The sequence below is a fragment of the Heptranchias perlo genome, chromosome 31 (assembly GCF_035084215.1).
Source record: "Heptranchias perlo isolate sHepPer1 chromosome 31, sHepPer1.hap1, whole genome shotgun sequence".
Lineage (NCBI taxonomy): Eukaryota > Metazoa > Chordata > Chondrichthyes > Hexanchiformes > Hexanchidae > Heptranchias > Heptranchias perlo.
The window spans coordinates 28761268-28773951 of NC_090355.1; the positions used below are offsets into that span (position 1 = coordinate 28761268).

The window sequence follows — 12684 nt, forward strand, 5'->3', positions numbered from 1 at the left end:
TCTCACGTTTTGGTTGCTAGTTAGCTGGTCTCAGCTCGGGCTGCTGTAGGGTCACTACAATCGGTCACTCCGCTTTTTAAGAAAGGAGAGGGAGGGAAACCGGGGAATTATAGGCCAGTTAGCCTAACATCTGTCGTGGGGAAAATGCTAGAGTCTATAATTAAGGATAGGGTGACTGAACACCTCGAGAATTTTCAGTTAATCAGAGAGAGCCAGCATGGATTTGCGAAAGGTAGGTCGTGCCTGACAAACCTGATTGAATTTTTTGAAGAGGCGACTAAAGTAGTGGACAGGGGAATGTCAATGGATGTTATTTATATGGACTTCCAGAAGGCATTTGATGAGGTCCCACATAAGAGACTGTTAGCTAAGATAGAAGCCCATGGAATCGAGGGAAAAGTACGGACTTGGTTAGGAAGTTGGCTGAGCGAAAGGCGACAGAGAGTAGGGATAATGGGTAAGTACTCACATTGGCAGGATGTGACTAGTGGAGTCCCGCAGGGATCTGTCTTGGGGCCTCAATTATTCACAATATTTATTAACGACTTAGATGAAGGCATAGAAAGTTTCATATCTAAGTTTGCCGATGACACAAAGATTGGTGGCATTGTAAGCAGTGTAGATGAAAAAATAAAATTACAAAGTGATATTGATAGATTAGGTGAATGGGCAAAACTGTGGCAAACGGAATTCAATGTAGACAAATGTGAGGTCATCCACTTTGGATCAAAAAAGGATAGAACAGGGTACTTTCTAAATGGTAAAAAGTTAAAAACAGTGGATGTCCAAAAGAACTTAGGGGTTCAGGTACATAGATCATTGAAGTGTCATGAACAGGTGCAGAAAATAATCAATAAGGCTAATGGAATGCTGGCCTTTATATCTAGAGGGCTAGAGTACAAGGGGGCAGAAGTTATGCTGCAGCTATACAAAACCCTGGTTAGACCGCACCTGGAGTACTGTGAGCAGTTCTGGGCACTGCACCTTCAGAAGGACATATTGGCCTTGGAGGGAGTGCAGCGTAGGTTTACTAGAATGATACCCAGACTTCAAGGGTTAAGTTACGAGGAGAGATTACACAATTGGGGTTGTATTCTCTAGAGTTTAGAAGGTTAAGGGGTGATCTGATCGAAGTTTATAAGATATTAAGGGGAATGGATAAGGTGGATAGAGAGAAACTATTTCCGCTGGTTGGGGATTCTGGGAGTAGGGGGCACAGTCTAAAAATTAGAGCCAGACCTTTCAGGAGAGAGATTAGAAAACATTTCTACACACAAAGGGTGGTAGAAGTTTGGAACTCTCTTCTGCAAATGGCAATTGATACTAGCTCAATTGCTAAATTTAAATCTGAGATAGATAGCTTTTTGGCAACCAAAGGTATTAAGGGATATGGACCAAAGGCGGGTATATGGAGTTAGATCACAGATCAGCCATGATCTTATCAAATGGCGAAGCAGGCACGAGGGGCTGAATGACCTACTCCTGTTCTTATGTTCCAATGTCTCAGTGACCCCCCCACCCCACCCGAGACAGGGATAGGAAAAATCAACCAGATTGATTCTGATTGCTGCTCAGTGACTTCTGCTGGAAAGCGGGAATATGTGGATGTGGGATGAGAACAGCACTGGGCCTGGTTGTGATGCTCGCTAACCCCACCCCTACCATGAAATGTCGTACACTGTGCAGTCTTAACAACAGAATGGCCATTCGCACAGACTCAAGAATAGTTGGACAATTGCACCATCTACTGACTAATGGGAGCAACTGCAGCTCGAATCAAATCCAATTAAAACACACCCAAACTGTAACATTCCCTGATATCCAAACCTGTTGCCACGTTTCCAGCTCCCACTGCTACAGAGAGATTGTATGTCACCATCCTTATTGACCCTGACAATGCTGTGGTGACTCTTTGCTGAGCCAACTGTGCCATTTCTGTGCTGGAACACAGCCGAGGTCCAAAATCAGCCGTCCCTTCCTCAGGATAGTAAAGCAAGTGGCATCGTACGCAATAAAATTCACATCGCCATAAAAAATAGCTAAATAAATTATCAAAAAGCAGATTTAGAACTTCTAATGCTGCTCTCTAACACACTCACTGCCGTGGGTGTCACTAATTTCTGACACACTCATTGTAGTGGGTGTCACTACTCCCTGACACACTGGCTGCAGTGGCTATCACTGCCTCCTGACACACTCGCTGCAGTGGGTATCACTGCCTCCTGACACACTTGCTGCAGTGGGTGTCACCAATTTCTGACACACTCGTTGCAGTGGGTGTCACTGATTTCTGGCACACTCGCTGCTGTGGGCATCACTGCCTCCTGACACACTGGCTGCAGTGGGTGTCACTGATCTCTGACACACTCGCTGCAGTGGGTGTCACTGATCTCTGACACACTCGCTGCAATGGGTATCACTGATCTCTGACACACTCGCTGCAATGGGTGTCACTGATCTCTGACACACTCGCTGCAATGGGTATCACTGATCTCTGACACACTCGCTGCAGTGGCTGTCACTGGTCCCTGACACACTCGCTGCAGCTCATGATGCTCTCAATGAGAACTGTATGCAGTAATTGGGCAAATCTGAACCAGAGTTATACCAAATGCCACGTTGATGTGAAGCTGAACTGCAAAATATGTAGCACAGCCGGCTTATTACTTGAGAGAATACAGTGTAAAATAATCCTAATATTAACACCTGTAAATTGTAACACTGCCTTTTTCAACTGGTTATTGACCCTCAGTCATTCCATTTCAATTTAAAGGGCCTAGCCGTCTAAACCAAGTGCCGGGGAGCAGAGGTTACAGTTACGTCCAGTATATCGGAGCTCTTTTAACCTGTATTATTAATTCCTTGTTGATGAAATGCTCTGTGATGCTGTCTGAATGTTATCTGTGGCAGTGAATGGAGGTTGGAGTGCCTGGCAGCGTTGGAGCGAGTGCTCGGCCTCCTGCGGAGCAGGGAAGCAGTTAAGACGGCGACAGTGCAACAGCCCCCCCCCGAACCGCAGCGGAAGAGCCTGCCACGGAGAGAGTTTTGAGACCGCCAGCTGCAACCGGCGTCCCTGCTCAGGTGAAAGGGCAGCGAAAAACAGGCCAAGGGCCTGCTTCAAAAGCACTAGTTAAAGTCTGGGTGGCGGAGTGGGTTAAAGTGCATCGTTCGTCCGGCAGACCCGGGTTCAAATACAGCGCCATTAGAACGTGAAGAGTGTTTCCTTTGGGTGCTGGGAAATGAGTTTGGGTCAGTTTCAAAAACGACGTTTTGCTCGCGCCTCTGAGTCAGAAGGTCGTGGGTTCAAGTCCAACTGCAGATACTTGAGCGCGTAATCCAGGCTGACGCTCCCAGTGCCAGTACGGAGGGAGCGCTGCACTGTCAGAAGTGCCGTCTTTCAGATGAGACATTAAACCGAGGCGTAAAAGATCCCACAACACTATTTCAAAGAGCAGGAGAGCTCTCCCCGGTGTCCTGGCCAATATTTATCCCTCAACCAACATCACTAAAACAGTATAGCTGGTCATTATCTCATTGCTGTTTGTGGGATCTTGCTGTGCGCAAAGTGGCTGCCGCGTTTCCTGCGTTACAACAGTGACTAAACTTCAAAAGTACTTCATTGACTGTAAAGCACTTTGGGACAACCTGCGGTCGTGAAAGGCTGTTGGAGATGGCAGCATCATGCTCGTCCAGTAGGGGGTGATCTTTTGAGCTTGGGGTTAGGACACGTTTCCCCTGTTCACCATTTATAACAAAGCTGTAAACAGAGGATAATTTCACTACAAAATAGCGAATAAGAAGAATCACTGTACCGTGTTGGGACAGTGCAGAGGGAGTTTCACTGGTCCTAACCTGGGAATCTTAATGGGACAGTGTAAAAGGAGCTTTACAACAACAACAACATCTTGCATTTATATAGCGCCTTTAATGTAGTAAAACGTCCCAAGGCGCCTCACAGGAGCGATTATCAAACAAAATTTGACACCGAGCCAGATAAGGGGATATTAGGACAAGTGACCAAAAGCTTGGACAAAGGGGTAGGTTTTGAGGAGCGTCTTAAAGGAGGAGAGAGAGGCGGAGAGGTTTAGGGGGGGAATTCCAGAGCTTAGGGCCCAGGCAGCTGAAGGCACGGCCACCAATGGAGGAGCGATGAAAATCAGGGATGCGCAAGAGGCAAGAATTTTACTTTGTGTCTAGCCTGCACCATCCTGAGTGGGGAGTGCTTGAAATTCTGACACTGGGTGCCTGCAATATCCCATTCCCCAGTGAGCACAGAAAAAAAAGCCTTTTGTCTTAAACAAATCTTTGGATTCCTCATAACAGACGCTCCCCGTTCGTTCCAGGTGTTCCGCTGAGAGCCAGAGGGAGCCTGATCGGGATCATTAATGACAAAGAATTTGGAGTCGCATTCCTTGACGCTAACATCACGGAAAGCCCAGCTACAGGCAGCACAACCGTTCAGGCAAACATCCAGAACATTCCAGGCCCAATCGGTTGGTATTTCACTGCCCGTTGTGGGCACCGCCTGTACTGTGTCATAAACCGTCAGCCACCGCTCTCTGTTAGCTCCGCTATTTCCTTCCCCCCTCTCCCCAGTTATAAATATGTTCAGATAGTCACTTATTCCCTCTCCTTTGAGATGTTTCGATCTGTGACGGACAATTTTTTTTATTGCCTCTTCTCCTGATTTGGCATTAAGTCTGTCGCGGGCACCGGCCTCCCTCCCAGTACCCTGCCCGCACGGTCATCCTTTTCTGCGTCAGCCTAGACACTGAATGTTGGCAGGACCGTTCAACCACAGCTGTCCTCACCCAACATCTGATATTATAGCAGGGATCACAAGATAGTGATCGGGAGTGGAAACCATTGCTGAAATTTTTCCCCTCCCTCCCTGCCTAGCCCAGGGGTGGTGAGACCAATTGTAGCACCCCAGTTAGACTGTGTATTAAGCTGACAGTTAGCATTTGAAACCTGTGTCAGTTGGCCAGCTGTGTATCCCCTGATCTGCGTAGCTGCTCATCTGCATATCTGCTCGTCTGCATATCCACTCATCTGTATATCCTCGTCTGCATATCCACTCATCTGTATATCCTTGTCTGCCTATCTGCTCAACTGTATACCCCCTGGTCTGTGCGTGCCTCGTCTGCATATCCATTTACCTTAATGTCCCTTGGTCTGCATTTCCGCTTGTCTGCATAATCGCTCATCTGTTTATCCCCTGGTCTGCGTATCCCCTGGTCTGTGTATGCACTTGTTCGTTTTTTCCAAAAAAAAATCCCAAAAGCAAATAATGCAAAGACTGTAACAATCGCACAGCCAATAGGATTGTTTGGAGAGCAGGTCTGCGGGGGTGGGCGGGTCAGTCGGTCGAGTCTCAGGGACCGAACCAAACTCAGCTGCAGCCAATCACAACCCGCAAGTTCAGTGTCCATCAGCCAACTGAAGCCCATCAAGTTTGGCCAAGCTGGAAATCACAACATAGCAAGCTCAGCTTACCGAGCAAATCACAGGCTCCCGAACCAGACCCCAGACAATCACAACATAGCAAGCTCAGCTTACCGAGCAAATCACAGGCTCCCGAACCAGACCCCAGACAATCACAACATAGCAAGCTCGGCTTACCGAGCAAATCACAGGCTCCCAAACCAGACCCCAGACAATCACTGTCTAAAGTCAAAGGTGTGACGGAGTGTTGGGACATAGTTTCCTGCCCGTAGTCCCTCGTGTCTCACCAATCTTAGTCATGTTGCTATACACCAAACTCAGCATTCAGCTCTCTGTGAGATATAACTCAGTAGAAGTATTAATGTTAATAACCGTTCTGATGAAAGGTCATCGACCTGAAACATTAACTCTGTTTCTCTCTCCACTGACTGACCTGCTGAGTCTTTCCAGCATTTTCTGTTTTTATTTATGATTCATTTTAATCTTTTGTTTTAAAGGATAAACGAAATATTTGGGTTTCTTCATTTGACCTGTGCTACGTTTGTTCGATGTTCTAGGTCCTCTGATGAGAGTGCTGGCCTCCACTTTTACACCGATTTACTGGTCAGCGGCCTATCCAGCACCTGGAACACTCAATGGCTTCTCACTGACAAAAGGAGTTTTCAGGCAAGAGTCGCAAATGGAGTTTGCAACAGGTGAGGGAATGTGAATAAGGGGGATCACTGGTGAGGGAAATGGGCTTTATTATTGAGAGAAAACAGTGCTGCAATTGGAAATGGAGGATGAATCTAACCCAAGGTGGGTAATGTCTGATCAGCAAAATCTGACCAGAATCCTAAAATCAGAGCCCAAAGCTCCTCTGGTGCCAGGTGTGTCTGATCATTTTGATTCATAAATTATTTTTCCCAGTTTATCCTCAGTCATGAGCAAAGCTGGGGTAATATAGAGGAAATGTTCTAACTGAGAGCCCTGTAATGAGAGTGGAGTGTAACAGACAGTGTTATAACTGGCTGATTATATTGAGAGTGGAGTGTAACAGACAGTGTTATAACTGGCTGATTATATTGAGAGTGGAGTGTAACAGAGAGTGTTATAACTGGCTGATTATAATGAGGGTGGAGTGTAACAGAGAGTGTTATAACTGGCTGATTATATTGAGAGTGGAGTGTAACAGACAGTGTTATAACTGGCTGATTATATTGAGAGTGGAGTGTAACAGACAGTGTTATAACTGGCTGATTATAATGAGGGTGGAGTGTAACAGACAGTGTTATAACTGGCTGATTATAATGAGGGTGGAGTGTAACAGACAGTGTTATAACTGGCTGGTTATAAAGAGGTTGGGGGATAAATATGGGGGAATTATTTGTGTTTCAGATGTCATGCTTTCTAATTCTCAAATGGAAATAACCCAGGATCTGTGTCACGGCTGCTTTTGCCATGGCAGCCTGGGTCATGGGAAACTAAGTGTGCTGCAAACCCACATCTAGTCGGGAATAGTGCACCCAGACTTCCTGTTGACCAGATGCACTGTTCAACTTGCTAGTCCGTGACTGCACAGACTGGCCAAGACATCTTGCGTCACTGCTGAGAGAATATCTCCTTGTGAGTGATGATATTGTGCTGTTGTGTCGTGACGTCACTACCAGAATGTGCTGTCACTGGAAAGGTCCATTTGCTGGTCCATGGGGGGAGAGCAGCAACAGTTGGGAACAACCAATTAAAAGGGGGTTTTAAGGGGCCATTCACGTCACAAAAAAAAAAGCCTGTTGTGTTTATCATGACGCCACTGCCAGGTGAAGGAGACTCGCACTGTGGGTGTTGTCAGGTGTTTTTTAATTCATTCATGGGATATGGGCATCTCTGGCGAGGCCAGCGTTTATTGCCCATCCCTAATTGCCCTTGAGAAGGTGGTGGTGAGCCGCCTTCTTGAACCGCTGCAATCCGTGTGGTGAAGGTTCTCCCACAGTGCTGTTAGGTAGCGAGTTCCAGGATTTTGACCCAGCGACGATGAAGGAACGGCGATATATTTCCAAGTCGGGATGGTGTGTGACTTGGAGGGGAACGTGCGGGAGGTGGTGTTCCCATGTACCTGCTGCTCTTGTCTTTCTAGGTGGTAGAGGTCGTGGGTTTGGGAAGTGCTATTGAAGAAGCCTTGGCGAGTTGCTGCAGTGCATCCTGTGGATGGTACACACTGCAGCCACAGTGCGCCGGTGGTGAAGGGAGTGAATGTTTAGGGTGGTGGATGGGGTGCCAATCAAGCTGGCTGCTCTGTCCTGGATGGTGTCGAGCTTCTTGAGTGTTGTTGGAGCTGCACTCATCCAGGCAAGTGGAGAGTATTCCATCACACTCCTGACTTGTGCCTTGTAGATGGTGGAAAGGCTTTGGGGAGTCAGGAGGTGAGTCACTCGCTGCAGAATACCCAGCCTCTGACCTGGTGTAGGTGACTTGTGCTGTGGGCGTTGCCAGGTGTAGGTGACCCGTACTGTGGGCGTTGCCAGGTGTAGGTGACCCGTACTGTGGGTGTTGCCAGGTGTAGGTGACCCGCGCTGTGGGTGTTGCCAGGTGTAGGTGACCCGCGCTGTGGGTGTTGCCAGGTGTAGGTGACCCGTACTGTGGGCGTTGCCAGGTGTAGGTGACCCGTACTGTGGGCGTTGCCAGGTGTAGGTGACCCGTACTGTGGGCGTTGCCAGGTGTAGGTGACCCGCGCTGTGGATGCCACCAGCTGACGACCAATATAAACCAGTGAGTCAGATCTTGTACGGAGGCAGCGATCTGTTTGCATCGAGTGCCGTACGTTTATCCTACACGTCTGTGTCTATTCTGTGCCGTGCACATTCCCGAGCTGGGTGGGTGCCCACTCCTGGCACTCTGGCAATGCTGCTGAAATACCCAGTTTGTGCAGCCTGATGGGCTGATTGTGGTTTCTGTTTTTCAGGTGAAATCCTTCGAATGACACATGTTGCCCGGGGGGTGGATGCAGACGGCGTGATCCTGTTTGACATTGTGATCAACGGTTATGTTCCCAGAATCATCGCGAATGTGGACATTGCTGTGAAGGTGGGTAGATCTCTTTAACTATGCAACTAGTGTGATGGTTACTAATCATACACCCTGTCCTGGTTAACCACCAGGCAATTTGACGTTAACCAGCTAAGTACCAGGTTACCAGAGCAGATTTCATGTATCTTCTCATTCCTAAATTGTCGCTGGGTTAAAAGTGTTGATTTTTGTATATTTTAAGGGTCAGATTCCCCTTTTCCAAAGGTCTGTCTTCCCTTTCTTTCTCTTGGGCGTTCCTCAACCTTAAGTCCAACCAAGAGACTCCTACGGATGACCTACTCCCCCCAACTCCACCACGGCGTCTCTGAATGTGGCCATTTTGAAATGCATGAGAAAAGCCTTTGTGGGGGAGGGGGAAAGAATCTCCATCCGATCTTTTCCTTTCTCCTTATAGGGAAGCCCCTGGCGCAACCCCCCCCCCTCCCTGCCCCCAGCAATGAGCCTGAGCTCAGGGGCTCAACGTGGATCAAAGGGAAGGGAGGGATTGCAAGCGCCAATCAGCATCTTAAGACTCCCATAATGCCCTGTGTTAGTTCTCCATCTCAGCTCTATCTCTCAGCTCCGACTCTCAGCTCTGTCTCTCAGCTCCGACTCTCAGTTCTATCTCTCAGCTCTGACTCTCAGCTCTGACTCTCAGTTCTATCTCTCAGCTCCGACTCTCAGCTCTATCTCTCAGCTCTATCTCAGCTCCGACTCTCAGCTCTGTCTCTCAGCTCTATCTCAGCTCCGACTCTCAGCTCTGTCTCTCAGCTCCGACTCTCAGCTCTGACTCTGAGTTCTATCTCTCAGCTCTGACTCTCAGTTCTATCTCTCAGTTCTATCTCTCAGCTCTGACTCTCAGCTCTGACTCTCAGCTCTATCTCTCAGTTCTATCTCTCAGCTCTGACTCTCAGCTCTGACTCTGAGTTCTATCTCTCAGCTCTGACTCTCAGCTCTGACTCTCAGTTCTATCTCTCAGTTCTATCTCTCAGCTCTGACTCTCAGCTCTGACTCTCAGCTCTATCTCTCAGTTCTATCTCTCAGCTCTGACTCTCAGTTCTATCTCTCAGCTCTGACTCTCAGCTCTGACTCTCAGCTCTATCTCTCAGTTCTATCTCTCAGCTCTGACTCTCAGCTCTGACTATTAGCTCTATCTCTCAGTTCTATCTCTCAGCTCTGACTCTCAGCTCTATCTCTCAGCTCTGACTCTCAGCTCTCAGCCCTATCTCTCAGCGCCGACTCTCAGCTCTAACTCGGCTGTTGTGTTATCTGGATTGATTCCCCTATGAGAAATGAGGGCAGTTGCCAACCATCATGATGTCATGGCAGGAGAATCTCCGCACAAGATGGCTGCTCCCAGTCTGCCTCTAGCTGGCAGTTCTAGGGTATATAAAACAGGGTAACAAGGAGTGACTGAGAGGCTCTTGCAAGAATAATGATAGTTCTTTTTAGACTATTTATGATTATGGAGCAATTCAGTCGACTTTATTTTCCTTTAGCCCAGTTCAAGATAAGTAGGAAAAGTGTTAGGCCTGTGTCAGTTCAAACCCTCCCCATTTAAGTTTATAAAGTGTTTGGCCTGGCGTGGATTAACTTTTCAGTTGTATTTATTTATTTGTGCCTTTGAAAGAATGGAATCTGTTCTGATTTAATGATTGTTTAAACTTTGACTCATGATTTTAATACGTTGTAATCGTCCATTTCCATTTAAATGTCAGCATACAACTTACATTCTACTGACCATATTACATTTTGTACACTTTTCAATTGGCTGGGCTTATTCCAGATGCTTTCCAGACTTTTAGTAAGTCTGCTGAGACATATGGCAGAGATTAAAAACTGTTTGCTTGGTGTGATTGGCTCTGTCCTGGTTTATTGGTGTTAAACAAGGTTTCCCATCTGTGTGCTGCTGTACAAATTAAGATAACACAAAACAGAGGCAGTTCAGTGCAGACATTTCAAATGTATGTGGGATTTTTTTTTTTAATGACCAAAAAGACATAGGAAGGTAGGAATTGCCAGACAAAAAGACCCATTTAGTTGGCCTTCTACCATCCTGGTCGTCGCACAATACAACGATAATGGAGTTGTTGACTAATTGTAGCAATCAATCTCCATCAATTAGTCTACAACAGACCCAGACACGAGACGAGGAAAACCCCCAGTGGTGGAGAGCTTTGGGATCCATAGGTCTAAAGTCACCTGTTTCCTCCCATGCCTTCTACACTTACCACAAGTCATGGACAAAATGATGGGCAGCTTTGTGAACACAGGGAGAGATATGTGTTGGACACAGGGAGAGATATGTGTTGGACACAGGGAGAGATATGTGTTGGGAGGACCACTGGGGTTTGTTTATGTTGCACCATTATGAACGTTAGTAGCTTGGCAACACCTGGACCAATAAACATTTCATGAAGCTTCAGCATTGATGTGTTTGCTGTCCATTGTGTTTAGTGCTCGTTTCTCGGGCTTTACAAAGAATCCACGTAAAGTTGTGAGATCGAGCTGCTGATAGTTTAATTAGCAAATATTGGCCAAAGTGCTCCTGAGACGTACAGACCAGGCAGGTCCCAGTTTTGCTCCCTGAGCTGTGTTGACTTAATTGATTTATCTTGGGCACTACAATTGGCCTCAGCACCCCAGGGATATAGAGGGGAAAATCAGCCAGGGTTACTGCTCCTGATCACTAGGCAGTGACCCATACTCGAAAATGTACATGTGGCAACATCGGGCGCAGGCAGGATCCGGCTCGGCTGTGGTGCCCCTCATGGGCAAATAGCCTGATCTGCGGCTCAAACATGAAGAGTAGTCACCCGAACAGACTACCAAAGTTTGTCCCTCTCCAGTGGAACCATACCCCACCAAACAGTGAGCCAAATGCCAACTTTCCATCTATGGTCGTTGATAATGAACTTATGGAAATTAGCCTATTTTAATTCTAGTCCATCACTTACTCTTATTGTTTTAAATGTAGGATTTCAGTGAAAATTATGTTCAGACGGGCCCAGGGCAGCTCTACGTTTGGTCGACCCAAATGTTCCTTCAGGATGGCTCCCCTGTTTCTTTCCAATGTAACCATACCATCGTGTACGAGCCTGGGCTGGGTCGCCAACCTTCGCTCTTTCAGATTCTGAAGGCTGAGTACATCTCTGTCTACTACACCGAGGAGACAGAGGAGCTGAGTTTCCAGATCACGACCTCCTTCAGGAAGGGTGAGTGCTGAAGGTTCAGAAACTGTCGGCTAACAGGCTCAAGTGAGAAAAGATGTTTCTCAGCATCTCTTGAAAACTTCCGACGTCCGTTTTATGCTCATTCATTTGATTTTCCGTCCATCCAATGAATCTCACTCAGGCAGGGGGACAGGCTGAAGACCTGCTACTAGGCCTCTGCCAATGAGCAACAAGGATGATTCCAATTGTTCGGAGGAGGAGGGTGAGGAGAGGTTAAAAAAGCTAAGTCCCAATGGAATAATCCGCCCGGTAGGGGAGTAGAGATGCAGTCTTTAGGGATATTCAAATGTTGGACTCTAAACTGGGAGACTTGAAATACCAGAGAGAACATAAGAAACAGGAGCAGGAGAAGGCCATACGGCCCCTCGAGCCTGCTCCGCCATTCAATCAGATCATGGTTGATCTTCGACCTCAACTCCACTTTCCCGCTCGATCCCCATATCCCTTGATTCCCCTACAGTCCAAAAATCTATCCATCCCAGCCTTGAATATATTCAATGACTCAGCATCCACAGTCCTCCGGGGTAGAGAATTCCAAAGATTCACAACCCTCTGCGTGAAGAAATTCCTCCTCATCTCAGTCTTGAATGGCCGACCCCTTATCCTGAGACTATGCCCCCTAGAGGTGGGCCAAATACAAACATACAAATGGGCAGGTAAAGACCAGCTGGTCCATCAAGCCTGCCCCACACCATGACGGCTGGGGCATCATGACTAGACACTTCCTTACCTCCCCCCTCCACCCCACCCACCCTGCCCCCCAGCCACGCAATCTTCTGGGGGAGGCAAAAAAAAAACGAGAAAAAGCCCAGGGCCAATAAGGGAAAAAATACTCTGGAGAATTACTCTCTGACCCCCCTCAGTGGCTTACCTCATTCTTTATTTTGATTTATAATGTTTTTATTGCCAAGCATTAGAAGAGAAGAGAAATAACTTGCATTTATATAGCGCCTTTCACTAACCC

General features: G+C 47.3%; 1 protein-coding gene across 1 annotated transcript in view; it reads left to right on the top strand.

Annotated features, from left to right (window-relative positions):
* Window positions 1–12684, top strand: part of LOC137300344 (hemicentin-1-like) — a 270914-nt gene that overhangs the window by 240766 nt on the left and 17464 nt on the right. Inside the window, exons 92-96 of the mRNA XM_067969428.1 lie at window positions 2911–3081; window positions 4344–4493; window positions 6003–6140; window positions 8384–8505; window positions 11465–11708. Coding sequence (XP_067825529.1) covers window positions 2911–3081; window positions 4344–4493; window positions 6003–6140; window positions 8384–8505; window positions 11465–11708 — 825 coding nt within the window. The remainder of the gene's footprint in view (window positions 1–2910; window positions 3082–4343; window positions 4494–6002; window positions 6141–8383; window positions 8506–11464; window positions 11709–12684) is intronic.